General features: G+C 45.0%; 1 protein-coding gene across 1 annotated transcript; it reads left to right on the top strand.

The window, feature by feature from the left end:
• Positions 1–994: 994 nt before the first annotated feature.
• On the top strand, positions 995–11,384 carry LEO1 (LEO1 homolog, Paf1/RNA polymerase II complex component). Its single transcript, XM_032123093.1, has 12 exons — positions 995–1,078; positions 1,876–2,601; positions 2,843–2,947; positions 3,472–3,566; positions 4,257–4,402; positions 5,793–5,877; positions 6,207–6,301; positions 6,567–6,701; positions 7,384–7,519; positions 7,821–8,007; positions 8,276–8,373; positions 11,100–11,384. The coding sequence occupies exons 1-12, from the start codon at positions 1,021–1,023 to the stop codon at positions 11,202–11,204; spliced, it is 1,971 nt and encodes a 656-aa protein (XP_031978984.1). The 5' UTR covers positions 995–1,020; the 3' UTR covers positions 11,205–11,384.
• Positions 11,385–16,795: the final 5,411 nt, after the last annotated feature.

The raw sequence follows: 16,795 nt of genomic DNA, 5'->3' as shown, positions 1-16,795 counted from the left end.
CCCTCAGCACCGCGGCGGCTTTCCCTCAGCACCGGGGCGGCTTTCCCTCAGCACCGGGGCGGCTCTCCCTCAGCACAGGGGCGGCTCTCCCTCAGCACCGGGGCGGCTCTCCCTCAGCACCGGGGCGGCTTTCCCTCAGCACCGCGGCGGCTTTCCCTCAGCACAGGGGCGGCTCTCCCTCAGCACCGCGGCGGCTTTCCCTCAGCACAGGGGGGGCTTTCCCTCAGCACAAGAGCGGCTTTCCCTCAGCACCGGGGCGGCTTTCCCTCAGCACAGGGGGGGCTTTCCCTCAGCACGGGGGCGGCTTTCCCTCAGCACAAGGGCGGCTTTCCCTCAGCACCGCGGCGGCTTTCCCTCAGCACCGCGGCGGCTTTCCCTCAGCACAGGGGCGGCTCTCCCTCAGCACCGGGGCGGCTTTCCCTCAGCACAAGAGCGGCTTTCCCTCAGCACCGGGGCGGCTTTCCCTCAGCACAAGAGCGGCTTTCCCTCAGCACCGGGGCGGCTTTCCCTCAGCACAGGGGCGGCTTTCCCTCAGCACAGGGGCGGCTTTCCCTCAGCACAGGGGGGGCTTTCCCTCAGCACAGGGGCGGCTTTCCCTCAGCACAAGGGCGGCTCTCCCTCAGCACCGGGGCGGCTCTCCCTCAGCACAGGGGGGGCTTTCCCTCAGCACCGCGGCGGCTTTCCCTCAGCACAGGGGCGGCTCTCCCTCAGCACCGGGGCGGCTTTCCCTCAGCACGGGGGCGGCTTTCCCTCAGCACCGGGGCGGCAGAGCGCGGGAGCAGCGCCAGCGGAGGGCGGCAGCCACGCCGGGAGGGTGCGGAGGTGCCGCCGGGAACCCGGGGCTCTGGCCCCGGTCTCGTTTCCGGTCTCGGTCCCGCTCCCGCCGGGGCCAGGTCCCGTCAGGGCCGCGGCCCCTTTAAGAGGCGGTGCCCCCTCTCAGCGCGGCCCCGCCGCGCGCGTAGCGCTAGCGGCGCTCCGTGTGACGTCACTGCGCGGCGCCGGCGGGGCCGCGCTGCCGCCATGGCCGATATGGCGGATCTGTTCGGGAGCGACGCGGACTCGGAGCCCGAGCACAAAGGTCTGCGCGGCTTCTCTCTCCCTCTCTCCCTCTCTCCCTCTCTCCCTCTCTTCCTCTCTTCTCCCGCGGTGTCCCCACCACGGACCGCGCCGCCCGCCCCGCCCCGCCTCTGCCGCGGTCCCCGGGCGCGGGCGGCAGGGAGGGAGGGAGCGGGACGGGAGGCGCGGAGCCGCGGTCCCGGGGGTCGGTGCCTGCAGGGGAGGTTGTTCGGCTGCAGCCGAGTTCTGGAAACGGTGGAACACCTTCTGGTTTAAGTCGCTGGCGTTTTCAAAATTCTTTTCTGCGTTCCCGTAAATCAGTTTTCGAGGCAGGTGCTCTTTTATTTTCCGGTTGGAAGCCGCATTCACCAGCCTCGGCACTGAGGAGTAGCTCCATTGTCATAAACCTCCCTGGGTAGATGGCTTGGATTAAATACGGAGTGACAGTTTTCGATTTGATCTTACAAGCCACGTCTATATAGTTACTTGTTTAAGCCCTCGCTATTTCAATTGTTACCTTCGTTTGGGTTATTCCTTATTCTTTCTACAGTTTTAGAATCTTAGACCGCATCTTGTAGTTTGAAACTTTATGTAGCATCCATCATTTCTCATTGTGCCTCTCTTTGGCTGTGCCCTTATTAGCAGGTATTTTATTTTACTGTTCTCGGTGACTTTTGTTGGTCTTTTTTACAGTTCTCTGTAGGTTTTCCCTGGGGGTTGGGTTGTGTTTCCGGGATTTTGTTAAAGCAATGCACATCATGTCATGTGCATCCCTGTAGGGGCGTCCTGACTCTTGAAAGGGCGGTGTTTGTTTTGCAGATTCCGATTCTGGATCTGATTCAGATTCCGAGCAGGAAAACGCGGGCTCTGGGAGCAATGCTTCTGGCAGCGACAGTGACCAGGACGACGACAGGGAGGCAATCAAACCCAGTAACAAGGAGTTATTTGGGGACGACAGCGAGGATGAGGGGGCATCCCATCGCTCGGGGAGCGACAACCACTCTGAGCGATCCTACAATCGCTCGGAGGCTTCGGGGCACTCCGAGCACGAGGACAACGAGCAGTCGGACGGGGAGCAGCACAGCGCTTCCGAGGCTGCTCACGACGACGACGAGGACGACCGCGAGCACGGCTCAGATGAAGGCAGCCATCACTCAGAGGGAGATGGCTCTGAGAAGGCGCACTCAGAGGACGAGAAGTGGGGCAAGGAGGACAAAAGTGATCAGTCAGACGATGAGGAGAGGCAGCAGAACTCTGACGATGAGGAGAGACAGCAGAACTCTGACGATGAGGAGAAGGTGCAGAACTCGGATGAAGATGAAAGGCCACAGGTGTCTGATGATGAGGAAAGACTCCAGAACTCGGATGAAGAGAAAATGCAGAACTCTGATGATGAGGAAAGGCCACAGGCCTCAGATGAGGAGAAGATGCAGAACTCTGATGATGATGAAAGGGCCCAGCGGTCTGATGAGGAGAAGATTCAGAACTCTGATGATGAGGAAAGGGCCCAGCACTCCGATGAGGAGGAGCAAGAGCACAAATCTGGTAGGACTCAATACAGAAATAATGATCTGGTGCTGGTTTGGTCTCTCTTTATTGTTTTATTTACATTGGCCTGAAAAGATTGAAATTTCAATGTAAAGGCATTAATTGCCTATCTTTTAACTATAGTCATCTTTGTAATTTTTTTTTATGCAGCACTTTTAGAGCTTATTAATACAGAGGAATTTTAAAATTTGTGGACCAAAATTTTTAATTTGCTGAGAATAATTATGCTCCTTATTAGAGTCTGCAAGGGGCAGCGACAGTGAGGACGAAGTTCTGCGAATGAAACGAAAGAAACCAATTGCATCAGATTCAGAAGCGGAGAGTGACACAGAAGGGCAGAAAGGTAAATGGTGGGGGGGTTTGTGGGGTTTTGGTTCCTTTAATCCTCTTCTTAGTGTGCCATTCATCAGCTACAGGGCTTGGTAGAATGGGTAGAGTTTGCTGTACGGTACCATGGAAATAACAGAACAGCCATCAGGAGTTCTGTGTGGGAGGCACATGCTCTGTTCCTGCTGATCGTCTCCAGTTAGCTCTGTCAGGTTTTCTCTCCTGCAAATGTTCTCCCATGCCTTTTTACTGAAAGATGTTAAAAAAGGGCTCCTTTAATCAGAGCAGTCCAGGGAACCTGCACTGTGTTTTGTGATGGTTTAGCTGGCTGAGAAAGAGGTGTTTGTTTTCTGAGAAGTAAACCCTCCAAAATGTGCAATGAAGTTTCTTTACTTCTATTCAGTTACTTGAATAAGGATTATCTTACACTCTTCTGTTGCCATTTCTCAACTTGATTTCCTTATTTGATAAATAAATCTTGCGTTAGGGCCATGTGTGCATATATATGTGTGGTTTAAAATTGTAATTTTTCTGCTAAAGAGCATGCAGATGTCATGGATCTGTTTGGAGGTGCTGATGACATTTCCTCAGGGAGCGATGGAGAAGACAAGCCACCAACCCCAGGACAGCCCATTGTAAGTGGACCTGACTTCTGAGATAATTAACACTCCATTCCACTCTGAAATGCAGAACAATTGAGTTGGGTAATATTTTAGTGAGAAAAAAGAGTAGTGGCATTAAATAGCATTACAGATAATTTTACCCCAGCTGAAAGAATTATGAAAGTTTTGTACATAACAATATCAGATGGACTCATTTATCTGCCTTCCCCCATCCCTGCTCCGCTTTTTGTACTTGGAAGAAATATGAAGAATAGTTTATAATTAGTTTAGAATAATTGCTATCAATAAAATACAAAGCCATAGCTGTCTTTGGTACCTTATTGCAGCTGTTTGAGAAATATTTTCATTTTGATGATAGTTTTTCATCTTTTGTTGATAATAGATAAAAATACCTTCTTTAATCTTGTAGAAGGTGTCCCCCACAGAGTCTCCAGTGCTCAGCTGAAAACTCTGTCGGCTCCTTTGCTGTTCTTTACTGTCTTTGGACTCTTGAGTTTGCACAGAGTTTAAAATCACTTTGAGTGGCACATGAAAATGCTGAATTGAATTGCATTTAATGAAAATGTCTGAATTCTTCTATCCAAATCTTCCTGATCTCTCTGTGCCTGTGGGTGACTTTTCTTTAAGCAAAATGTAATTGTTAGAGCAGCAGTAGCCAGATAGACTCTTTTCACTTGCACTCCTATTCTTTGTTTTCATTAGGATGAGAATGGACTGAGTCAAGAACAGCAGGAAGAAGAGCCTATCCCAGAGACCAGAATAGAGGTAGAAATACCAAAAGTAAACACAGACTTGGGTAATGATTTGTATTTTGTGAAGCTGCCCAACTTCCTCAGTGTGGAGCCCAGGTAATTGCATGTTAAATACAGGATTGATAGGGTATTTTAGTGTTTCCCTGTGTTGCTTTTGTTTAGTAATGCAGTTAAATGTGTTTGGCCTACTTAAAGTTGTTGACATTAAGATGCATATTTTTGGTTGTGATTAGTCAATAGTAATGGCTGTTGTTTTCTAATGAGATAATTTTATTATGAAGTTGTGTTTCAGCTTGATTTAATAACTTATTTTCTGTAAAAACCAGGCAAAAGTGCAATTTAATTGAAAGCACATGCTATCAGTTGAATTTTAAGCATAAGTTCAGGTTCTCAGATATGTGAAGGGCAAATGCACAGGACCTTTGTGCACTTCCCAGTGACTAAAAACAGCATTTTGAATTTCAGAATAAGACCAGTTTTATTTGTGTGTGTTGCATGTACTATTTAACTATGCAGAGGCTGGTTATTTCTTTTCCTATTCACCTAACCCAAACTGAAGTCATTTACTGGAATGCATAAGGAGCAGCAAAATAAATTATTGGAGTTGTTTGTGATGTTAGGTCCTTCAGCACTTGCAGCACAGTGCTGTTAAATCTGAGTGTTTTGCTAAACAACTTTCTTGCTCTGATGCCAAGGTCACTCCAGCTGGCAGCACAGCCTTGTCTGTGTCACACCTCAGCTCAGTCGTTCTCCCTGGCTTGGGGCTCCAGGCTGTTTCAGGGGAGAACTGTTCAAAATCTGGGTAGTGGCTGCTACCAGAGAGAAGTGCTGATGATGTTTGGGGTCAGACAGGACTGAAAATAGAATTGTGCAGTAGCAGAGTCTGTTCATCCCTTTCCCATTGCAGCAGCCTGGGAGCTATTAGGAAGGAGGTTAGGGAAAGGGCTCCCCCCACTCCCATCACACTCATCAGATTTTTGAAGGAAGAGGAAAAACCATCTCATCTTCCTTTCTCTTTGGTTGGTTTTGAGATTGAAATATAAACAAACAAACAAAAAAACCCAACAAAGATTGTGCTCTTAGAAGATCCCCAGTTCACCTCATTTATAAGAGATTTCTTTCGTTTTATTTCCTCTGTACGATCTTGTATATTTTCTGTTCCACTCTTAACCCTGACCTCATCATGCTGATACTAAGGAAACAGTATTTTCTGAGGCAGACTTGCTTTCTTCAGCTGGAACCATTCAGAGGGTGTGAATGTTACCCTGTAATTGATGGTAGAGAGGACACTTGGGTCGGGCCCGGGGTGGGAATTAGTGCAGTGAATTTCCTGGCTGCAGAAGGGGCTGTCCCACACTGCAGTGCCTGCTGTTGTGGGCAGGGAATAATTTAAACCTCTCGAGCACCTGTTAACTTGCACAACTCTGGAATAATCTGGATTAATTTTCTTGGAAGAATAAAGAATGTATTGTAAAATTTGTTGCAGACCTTTTGATCCCCAGTATTATGAAGATGAATTTGAAGATGAGGAGATGCTTGATGAAGAGGGTAGAACTAGGTTAAAACTCAAGGTATAATGCTAATTTTCCTTCTGTCTTTTACACTCACCTAGGCACTTTTCTTCAAAGTCTATTTCAGGTCTTTTGGAATGGTGTTTTGAGTTTTCAGATTATGAAAGTGTGGGCACTGAGGAACGTTGATCCATTTTAGCAATAATTTTTTAAAAGCTTGACAGCTGCATTTCACCAATAAAAGCAGTAGTGTTCACCTTTATTTCTTTGCATCATGCCACAAGTTACCAAGCCTTTCTAACTGCAATTTTCAACCTATATAGAGTATATTTTACCACAGCATTCCTTACTGTGAGCTAGAAAAGCTGTTTTGTTTCTTTTCCCCACAGGTAGAAAACACAATACGATGGCGGATGCGACGAGATGAGGAGGGGAACGAGATCAGAGAAAGTAATGCCCGGATAGTTAAATGGTCAGATGGAAGGTCAGTGTGGACTCTCTGCTATTGAAGTAGTGCAGTTGTTCTTGCAGTGACATGCAAAACTGGAAGGTCAGCAAACTTTGACATCACAGTACAGATTATTTTAGTCTCAGTGCTTTGAAAGGTTTATGCTCTGCTTAGTTTGGATCGAAATATAATTACTGGCTAGATATAAAAAGGAAACGAAGGCTTTCTTCATTTAGAAATGAGGTAAAAAAATAGACTGCAGTGGCTTTATCAAGTAACTGATGTGGGAATCTCTTTTAAGCATGTCCCTCCACTTGGGGAATGAGGTCTTTGACGTGTACAAGGCGCCGCTACAAGGAGATCACAACCATTTGTTCATCAGACAAGGGACAGGTCTGCAAGGACAGGCCGTGTTCAAGACCAAGTTAACCTTCAGGTAAACCTCCTGTTCTGTATCAAATGTTGATACTATTTGTGCAATTAGGTGTTGGAACTAGTGTATAAAGATTAGGTACAGCAGTCTGTAAAGCATCAGAGCTTCCCTGGTTAGTAAGAATGTGCTGTTTTCCAAACTCAGTTTTTCAGTAAGATTTGTGCTACGTTAGGGGTCTGAGTTGAGAAGGTTAATGTGCCATTTCCTGCGTTATGTAGGCTACAAATAGGTTTCTTGTGTATATGTTTTAATTCACATTTTTACAGGCAAGTCCTCATTTGAATCAGAAAAAATATCACTATTCCCTGAAATTAATCTTTTGTCTGATGCACAGTTGCTGTCAAGATGGTAACTGCTTCTTGAGATACTGATGTGAACTGTGAGGACAGATGTTTAGGTTGATACGGGTCAAAGGTTGTAGGATTGTAGAATCATTAAGGTTGAAAAACCCTCAGAGATCTTTGAGGCCAACTGTTAAAGGCTGGACTGGTGGTTTTAGTGACAGAAGACTTGATGTCTCCAGTAGCTGTTACACTGCACATAAATACTTTGTAGAAAGGGCTGATGCTTTTACTTTTGTGCAGATGAAGTCTCTGAAATCTCAAGTATGCTGCCCCTACCATTGTCTTTTGAAAATGGAGATGTTCCTTAAAGAAGTTCTTAACCCCTAGCAATTTTTTACCAGGCCACACTCTACAGACAGTGCCACCCACAGGAAGATGACTCTGTCTCTGGCAGACAGATGTTCGAAGACCCAGAAAATTCGTATTTTGCCAATGGCAGGCCGTGATCCAGAGTCTCAGCGCACAGAAATGATTAAGGTACTGTGGCATGGAACTCTCTGATCTGCTGGTTTAATCTAAGATATCACAACTGTAACATAGCTGGACATTTTTGAACATTCTATGATTTATGAAAAACAGTAATGTTTTGGAGTTTTAAGCGAGACTTACAAGCCACGGGTGTGGTTTGCTTAACCTGGCAGATGACAAAACACGGAGAATATTTGCAGCCTTTACACTGCTGTGAACTTATCTCAAAAGCTGCCGTGGAATACGAGGTGCCCTTGAGATGCCTTGGGGTGCTTTTATCCCTCAGCATATTGCTCGTGTCTTTGGACAGAAAGAAGAGGAGAGGCTGAGGGCCTCCATCCGCAGGGAGTCGCAGCAGCGCCGCATGCGCGAGAAGCAGCACCAGCGGGGGCTGAGCGCCAGCTACCTGGAGCCCGACCGCTACGACGAGGAGGATGAGGGGGACGATGCCATCAGTCTGGCAGCTATCAAAAACAGATACAAAGGTGGCATCAGAGGTAACCTCAACAGCATGTCATTGAGGCCTGTGTGATTCAGATAGGGTCATTTCGCAGGAGGGTCCTGGGAGGGTAGGATTTTGGCAGCTCATTTGATGCATGAAGAGACATTAATTCAGTTTGTGTAAGTTTATTTTGTTTACTCTGGACTTAGATTCTGCAAACATTTTGTGGCACTGGATGTAAGACATTTTTAATATCCTCACTTCCTTGCCAGTTTCAGATAAACATGAATATTTGTCTCTTTATTTTTTTCTGGAATGTGCAGAGGAACGTGCTAGAATCTACTCTTCTGACAGTGATGAAGGCTCAGATGAAGATAAAACCCAAAGACTACTTAAGGCAAAGAAACTTAATAGTGATGAGGTAAGAAAAGGACTTTGTTCTTAAGCTGCTAATTTTTAATGAGGAACATTTCCTTCACTAAATCTAGTGTTTAAACCTGGGACTTCTGTGGTTTCATTTATGCCGTGGTGAGTGTGTTATTTGACTTGGCGTGCTTTCCGTGGTAATTAATCACCAATTTCTTATGCACTGCATTAGTTCACAGACCTGAGTGTTTCCCAAAGGAGGACACTGTTGTTATTGCTGATTTAAAGATGGAAAAATTTATGCAGAGTTATGTAAAATGACTTTACCGAAATTATGCAAGGAATAAGAAGACTTAATATTGGAATGCTAATGCAGTGTTACCTAAGTTACATGGTCGTCTCCTGTTTTTATGGAAACAGTGGAAGCATTTTCACATAGTATTTCTGCTCTTTTTAAATAGAAGAGTTATAAAAGTGAGTTAAAAAGACTTGCTGTCCATTGCTAAACATACATTTTCCATCACCCTAGTATCATCTGAAACATTGGTCCCTGATCAAATTAACTGTTAGCTACAGCACTGGTGCTGTTTCCTCATCTAAAATGGTGTTTTATTGGTTTGAAATTTATGACTGCTGGGTATTATTAAATGAGTCTTTGTGAATATTGCGTTTGTGGTTTAGTTCAAGTCATGTCACTGCTGGTACAGCACTGCAGTGTTACACAAGGAGTAAGCTGCTCTCACTTTCATTTCTATGCTGTGTTTCCTGCAAAGTCCCTAGGAGGCCTCACTCCCCAGCCCCTTGAGTGTTTTCTGTGTGCTCAGTGCAGGTTCTTGGTGCTCTTACAGAGTCAGCTGAGTTATTTGCACTAACAGGCGTTGTAATGTGAAGTGGAAGTAAAAATTAGTTTTGTCTTCTGAAGACATAGATTGTGGCTTTATATTATACATTAGGAAAATTTAATATTTCAGAAAATGTAACAGCCACAGTGAGTCAGGTAGACAAAACTGTAATTTTGTGATCCCTGTGTTTGTTAGTAGAAACAGAATTGTTTATTTTTAAGCCCCTATTAGGTGTGTTAGTTCATGATACAGCAATGTGAGGACTTGGCAGTTCTCTTCTCTCAGCAGAAAAGGTCTAATCAGCAGCATTTCTCTGCTGCTTGAGGAGCAGCAGCCTCCATTTTAAACGGAGTGACTGGGAGGCAGTGCTCTCCTCTCAGGGCCATGGAGTGGTGCTGCAGTGTCACAGAAAACCCCAGTGGGGCTCCAGTTCTTGTGCTCAGTCCCCACAGGGGGGTGTGGTGTTCAGTGCATGCCCACATATGTGGGACTCTGGCTTCTTGTACACTCACTGGCTTTTACCTGCTGTCAGTCAACAGCACAGCACAAATCTGTGTCCTGGTAGCAGTTTGTTACCATCACTGGCAATGTCAGTCTGTTATTAGTACACTTCATCACCACACAGCAAGTAGTTCCACTGTTGCTGCAGTTAACGGGGATATTCTGCTGAACAGGAAAGTGACTCACTGAACAATAGCCCAGCTAGATTACAAGAGAATGTTTGTTCTGAGGAAGAAGCTATCACTGAGTGCTAATTTCTGTTTTCCATGCTTAAAATTCCTTCCTAACTGAAATTCTCCCACTACTTACTGAATACATTAATATAGAAACAAATGCTTTTGGATAAATAATTATTATTCAGAGTTCTGAAACTCCAAAGTTCTGGAACCCAATCTTTCCTCCTTAAAATCCAAGCAAGTTGGTTTAAAAAAAAACCAAAAAAAACCCACCCAAACCCACATTCCAAAACCAACAAGTGGAAAAAGGGATGAGGTTTCTTGGACCTGAGAGTATTTTAAAAGATACTCTTCTTTTTCAACAATAGTTGAGTTACTGCTTGTTCCTCATGTCATAGTTGATGAGTTTTGCATTAACAACTCGTGATCTAAAATGCTCTTTGGAAGGATGATTCAAACTGAACTGGTGGAAATGTACATGGAGCAAAAATCAACCTGCTGACTCCATATTCATGAACTAAAGACTGAACATCCACCCTATAAAAGTCATTATGGTGTTGCTTGTAAGCAGGTAATTAACTCAGTGATTTGTGTTCCTTTGACAAGATCTTTGAAGCCTCATAAACTATAAAATGTTACATTTCTTGGGCTGTAAACTGGTGCTGATTCTGAGTGCCAGTGGTTTCTCCTAAGTCTTTTTCTTTATGCCAGAGAGTGGTTAGTTTAGTTTTGTTTTTCTAATGAACAAAATACCCACTCCCTGAATTTCTTCTTTGCTTCAGGAACTCTGATTCAGGGCATGCAGGTATAAAGAGTCTGAAAACTTAGCAGAGCTGCAGTGGCTGCCTGAAGGGAATGTGCCTGCATGCTGGAGAATTCACTTCAAATTCCAGGAGTTATCCATGCTCATGAGACTGGGTGAGAGTGCCCCTGCACACGCTGCAGATGCAGATAACACAGACTCTGAGCATGCCATGCTCAGGCAGAGCAGATGTGGGTGCAGGGCCAGCGAGGTGATGCATGGACCCCCCTGGTCTGGGGTGTGACACTGGCAGCAGTGACTGAACCACTGCAGCCACTCGGAGGTTAAGGACTGGCACAGGAGCAGTCCAGCTTCACAGCAGCACAGAATGGAAAAACTAGAACCAGTAATTTTGCTTTTCTTGCAAGAACGGCTTTGAGGTCTTTTTGTTGTTGTTCTGTGTTTTTCCAGTTTTAGCTTGAAGTATGGGGGTTTATTTCTGTCCTTTTTTTGCCTTTAGGAAGGTGAACCTTCTGGAAAGAGAAAAGCAGATGATGATGACAAAGCAAGTAAGAAGCCTAAGAAGTACGTGATCAGTGATGAAGAGGAAGAAGATGATGATTAATATTAAGGAAGCGCAGCAGTTGGGTCTTTCTGTTGTTGTTTTTTCTATATATATGTTTATATATATTGTACAGTTCTGTTAGAGCACAGATGTAAGTAACCATAAGGGGCTTATTTTGATAAAGGAAAATTCCTAAGTCTGCGTTTCTGGTGTGAATAAAGTTTTTTTGACTTCCTTTGACTCCAAGAGTTTTGTCTCGTTGCAGCGAATGTTGCACCAGGGATCATCACAATGCTGATTTTTACCTTGCACAGTGTATTTCAGTTTTGAGAACTGCAGTAGCTGGTTACCAAGTGAATTGGTCAGTAACTTTTACTGAGTCCATATGGGGAAGCCATGCTAATCCCTGTGGAATGCTCAAACGAGAAGTTTGCCTGACAAGGGTATGGTGGCAGAGCTTGCTGTCCGTGTGGGGGGGCTGGAGGAGAATGTAGTGGTACAGTACAACTCTGCTTTTTCCCCAGATATTCCTGATTTCCTGTTTACTGGACAGCACATTACTATGCTGGTGTATTTTGCTGACTAGAAGTATTTCTTGCCATGTTTGAGTAAATCCTTTTAACTGTATGAATTTCACAGTTAACTGATCACATAAGACATTTATTTTTCATGCATTGAAGCCCAGAATGAATATCTGCATCTTGCCTGAGCAGTAATAATAATAATAATAATAATAATAATAGTCACATGCTAGTGATGTAAATGTCAGAGTAAAAGCACTTGCTTCAACAAAACTGAGACATTTCTGCCAGCGGAGCTGAAAGTCTCCTTTAAAAGGTGAAATGAATCACAGTGCAAAAAATACAACATGACAACAGTGTCTCAGAATCTCATGTAATTCTTATGGTGCCATTTCCTCTTGTTTCTGGTAGGTTTTATAAATGGCTTTGTGGAGCTGGGACATCACTGGAGGAGAATGTTCTGCACAGAACTGTTGCTGCGTTTACACTTTTTGTAAACACCTTCTTTGACAATGCAATGCCAGCTGTCAAGCAGTAGAAGAAATACCTGAGCTCTTCCACACTTTCTTTCAGAGAGGAAATACCCATGTGCAATCTCTCTCCCTGGTGAGAGAGCATTCATGTTACCTGTGCTGCTTTTTTGGCTGACTTCTCACATGGTCCTGCAGAGCCTGAATGTGACTTGAAGTTGAGAAAGCAGAAGTAGCTGAACTCCCCTTTAAACAAAACCACTGAGTGATGCTGTGCAGAGTTTAGGATGTGGATTCGTGTTACATGAACTGGAATTAGCTGGCAGTTACTGAAGGGGGACTGGTCCCCATCTCTCTCCTGGCCATCTGAATTTGGCTTTTTTCTAAAGCAGAAGGGGGAAAGTGCCCCATAGTGAGCGTTCTGCCTGTGATACTCCCTGGCTCTTTGAGTTAGAGCTTTCAACCTGGACATGGTGCTTTTGTCATCTGTAACTAGGAGAGGTGTTTGCCACAATGCTCTACCTCCATTTCTCGTGCTTGGAAGGCACGGGGAGCGTTCTGGCTGCAGAGCACAGAGCTCTGCATGTGTTAATATATTCTGCTGAGCAGCTGACTGCAGTGGAGACTGTGCAAGGAAGAAAACAAAGTGAAAGATTTCAGCTTGGGAGTCTGAGGGCCTGAGAAACTGTTCTTTTTTTTTCGGTCATTAAATTGTTATCGAAGAGTTTCTGTGCCTCTTTAATGTGCAGATAAAGTCCTCCAGCTGCTGGGATTTTGACCCTGTAATCCTCTTAGTCTAGACTTCTGCTGGGTTCCTTACATGAGGTTACCTGCCCTCCACTGGTAACCTTCTCAGGAAGAAGCCAGCTGTTTAGGCAGGGACTCGTTCTGTATGGATGTAACATGCTGTACTTTCACATAAAAGCCTCACAGATACCTCTCAAACAACAAATTTGGCATATGGAAACAGCACCATTTCACTGGTAATGTGTTCACTTTTGTATCAGTTTAATGAAAATGTTGGCTATTTTTATTTTTACTACACTCCTAAGAGTGAAAATGTTCTAATCACTTTTGTGAGTTTGATGCTGACTAAGCCTTTACTAAGTAAGTGGTCCACTTTAGCTTCCAAAAATGAGGCTTTTTGTGGATTACAAAGATGAAAAGAAGTCATTTTTTACACTGTTGTCTTTTGTAAATTGCTCTTTTAAAGACTTATTTAAATGTGGACTTCTAGAAAGTGTTTTCTGTTAAATTGGTTAAACAATCATCTTGTAATTAAAGTCACTTGAATGAACTTAGCCTTATCCCCAGTATTTTTTTTAGTTGTGGGTCTAATGTATGGTTTTATTTAACTTGAAGACAGTTTTTGCTCTCCCTTTTCCCAGCCTCCCAGTCTGTCTGTTGATGGAATGAGGGTGTTTAAAGCCTGTTCTAGTGCCTGGTGAGGCTGGTAGAAGATTCAGGCGTGTTGCACAGTGCCAAGAGAGCTCAGCCCTGACCTCTCACTGCCTGAGTGGGCATTGCTGCGAAAGCAAAACACTTGTTTCAGGTAGGAGGGGGGTCAGGTTCCCTGAGGAAATAAGTTTTCTTCTTCCTAAGTAGGATGTGCAAATGGAGCATTCTTGGGAAGAAAGACAAGTATTTCCAGTGGAAAGTACAGGAGTTTATTACTGGGTGTTCTCTAAAGTTAGCAGGACAAACTGGTCTTCATGTCAGCACTCGGTGCAGCGTTACAGGCTGTGCCTGCTCACTGTCACTGCTCATTTCAGGTCTGAACTGAAACCTTTCCAAAAAGGTTCCAAACAAGCCAGGAAGCAGCGATACAGCTGCCACAGGGGCAGGTTTGAATAGGGCCTGTCAGAGCCCGGGGTGAGGAATGTCACAGGGAGCAAGCCCCGGGACGTTCTGGGAGCTTGTGTAGCCCTCAGGTCAGGGAAGAGCAGCCTGGCTGAGCACAGCACCCTGAAGGCATTGCTGCCCACTGACCCGAGGTATTCCATTATGGAATTACATCTTCAGCTAAACCCAAGGGCACTTCCTCCTCTTGCAGCCATGGATACTGGGAATGCGTAGGGAATATATTGACTTTTATCTTGACAGGCAGCTAATTTGATCTGGCTGCCCTTACTGTAGACATGCTGGATAGGATGTTGCTGTGAATAAGTGTTTGATGGGTATTCAAATATCCACATCTGATTTTAGATATCCTTCATTCCAGTGGGATGAAAAAATTATGGGGCAGGGGAATGAATATTCAAAGATAGCAGGAGTTGTCCTGTAGTGACTGAATGAGCTCCAGAGTTTTCTGCAGCTCCTACTGCCCCTGTTCTTATCAGAGAGGTAACATCTGTGCATCTATTTAGGTTATTTATGGTGCTTGTCTGTTGATAATTAGGTTTGTGTCTGCTCTGACAGGTTAGGTAATGTTTTCCCAGGATCTCCACTGGCAAATGGCTGAGTTTTGCTTTTGGAATAAGAGTGTTGTAGAGAGCTCCTTCAGAAGGGTTCCTTCGTGCCCTTCAGTTCATGTCAGGGGTTTGATGCTGCAAACAGCTCAGTCCACTGCCCTGCGTTTTCCCATGATCTGAGGGGGCTGCGTTTTCTTTTGGAAGCAGTGGGTTCACAGTTGCCTTGGGTGAAGGCTTTTCTCTTGTGGGCTGAGTGACTGATACTGCCTTCTCAGTAACATCAGTGCACAAAGAATTAAGAGCAAAAGACGTGGAAGTTTCACACCTAAGCTCTTGTTAGGAGCCTTGTCAGCAGCGGCCACGGTAGCTGCAGGTATGGTTTGGCACATGGAATCACAGGCTATCTCAGGCTGGAAGGGAGCCATAGGGATTGTCGAGTCCAACTCGCTGCTCCTCAGGGCTGCTTGAAACTAAACCACAGGACTAAGAGCATTCAAACACTTCTTGAACTCTGTCCGGCTTGGTGCTGTGCCCACTTCCCTGGGGAGCCTGTTCCAGTGCCCAAACGCCCTCTGGGTGAAGAACCTTTTCCTAATGTCCAAGCTGAGCTTCCCTGACACAGCTTGCCCCCGTTTCCTCTGGTCACCAGAGATCAGCCCCTGTGTCCCTCGGAGCAGTTGTAGGCTGCCATGGGGGCTGCCTTCCACGGCTGTGCTGGCTGTGGGGCCCTTGCATCTGGGCATCAGTTTAGATTCATTATGAATTAATTGTAGATAATACCAGAATGGACTTTATCTTTCTGAACAAGTGCTGTTTTGATAGCATCCTGAAGTTCCAAAGAAACCCTTGTTTAGAAAAGTCGACTACTAGAGAATGTTGACTCTTTCTGGGCTAAGCAGGTGCTGTGCTCTGTTGGTGTGTTCCCTTTGCTGAGAGTGGAAGAACCTTCCTGTATGAGTGAGTCAAAATTCATCACGGGTAGATAAGGAGGGATTGGTGTTTTATGAGTACCACTCCCAGGTTTTTCTCACATATATCCATATATATGAATGCATATTTTCCATGTAATTCTCATGTCTCTCATGGTCAAAAACTTCCCTTAAATGATGAAAATACTTACTGGACACGATTGCAAAGTGACCACATTTAAACTGAGAACATTTTGCTAATCTGTGGATATGTTACCCTTTTGCAAATCCTGTTTGATCTCTCGGAACTAAATAGGATTATTCTGGCTCTCAGACTTTCTCAAACACTGAACTGGAGTAGCTGCTGGCATGTATCAGGCAGCACCACGTATGTCTGCCACAGCACGACGTTGGTAGATACTGGGGAAAATAAATCTCTGAATGCTGCACTGCCAGTCTGAAGACTTGAGTCACTTTGTAATTTGGCACTTCACTGGACTGCAGGGCTGCTGTTCTCCTCAGCTATTTACTGCCTCTGCCCCTGTTTTTCCTTGGGACAACTTTCCCTTCAGTTACCCAGCAAAGTTTTTGGGTAAGCTGGATTATCTGAGATTTTTCAAGCCTTTTAAATGTCCTTAATACATGTGCAGTGACATTTATTAAGGGCATTCTGGATTTACATGATGGGAATTACATAAATGTGCAAAGCACTGTGATTGCAGTGTGATCCTCAGAAATACTGACACCTCTGTGTAAGTCACACATGGTGCAGAGCAGCATTTTAAAGTCTGATTTCTGTCTCTGTCTTACTTGCCAGAGATCCACGCCATGTAACTAAGAGGAGCTGGAAGGCTGGGAACAGTTGGATCTGCAGAGGAGCTCATGCTACTGTTAAGAATGGAGCCTGTGGGTTGGAAAAGGCTGAGAGTGCTGACCTGGATGCTTGGGACAGTTCATAGCTTGGATGCAGCACTGGATATGACAGCAGTTTACATCTAACACTCACTTTCCTGCACAGAAGAACAATTCCCAGTAAGGTGGAAGGAAACTTTTTTAGGGAAAGAAGTTATTTTGAGTTCCATGGACTTCTTTTGAGCCTCTCTTTATCCCGGTTTTTGTTTTTCTTTTTGCCTTCCTTTCACAATTTATTAAATCTCCTCAGACTTTCCTGGGCCAAACAGGTTGCTGTTGTTACACATCACCATCCAAGGTGTGCTGGCAGATCAGCTCTATTGCCAGGGATCTACAAATGAGATCTCCAGCTTTTTGACACAGCTGAGGAGGTGTCACGTTTGAGCTGGTGAGGGGATCTCTGGGGTGGTTCAGGACTGGTGTCCTGCA

Source organism: Corvus moneduloides, chromosome 13 (genome assembly GCF_009650955.1).
Source record: "Corvus moneduloides isolate bCorMon1 chromosome 13, bCorMon1.pri, whole genome shotgun sequence".
Lineage (NCBI taxonomy): Eukaryota > Metazoa > Chordata > Aves > Passeriformes > Corvidae > Corvus > Corvus moneduloides.
This window is presented reverse-complemented; position numbering and strand designations above follow the sequence as displayed.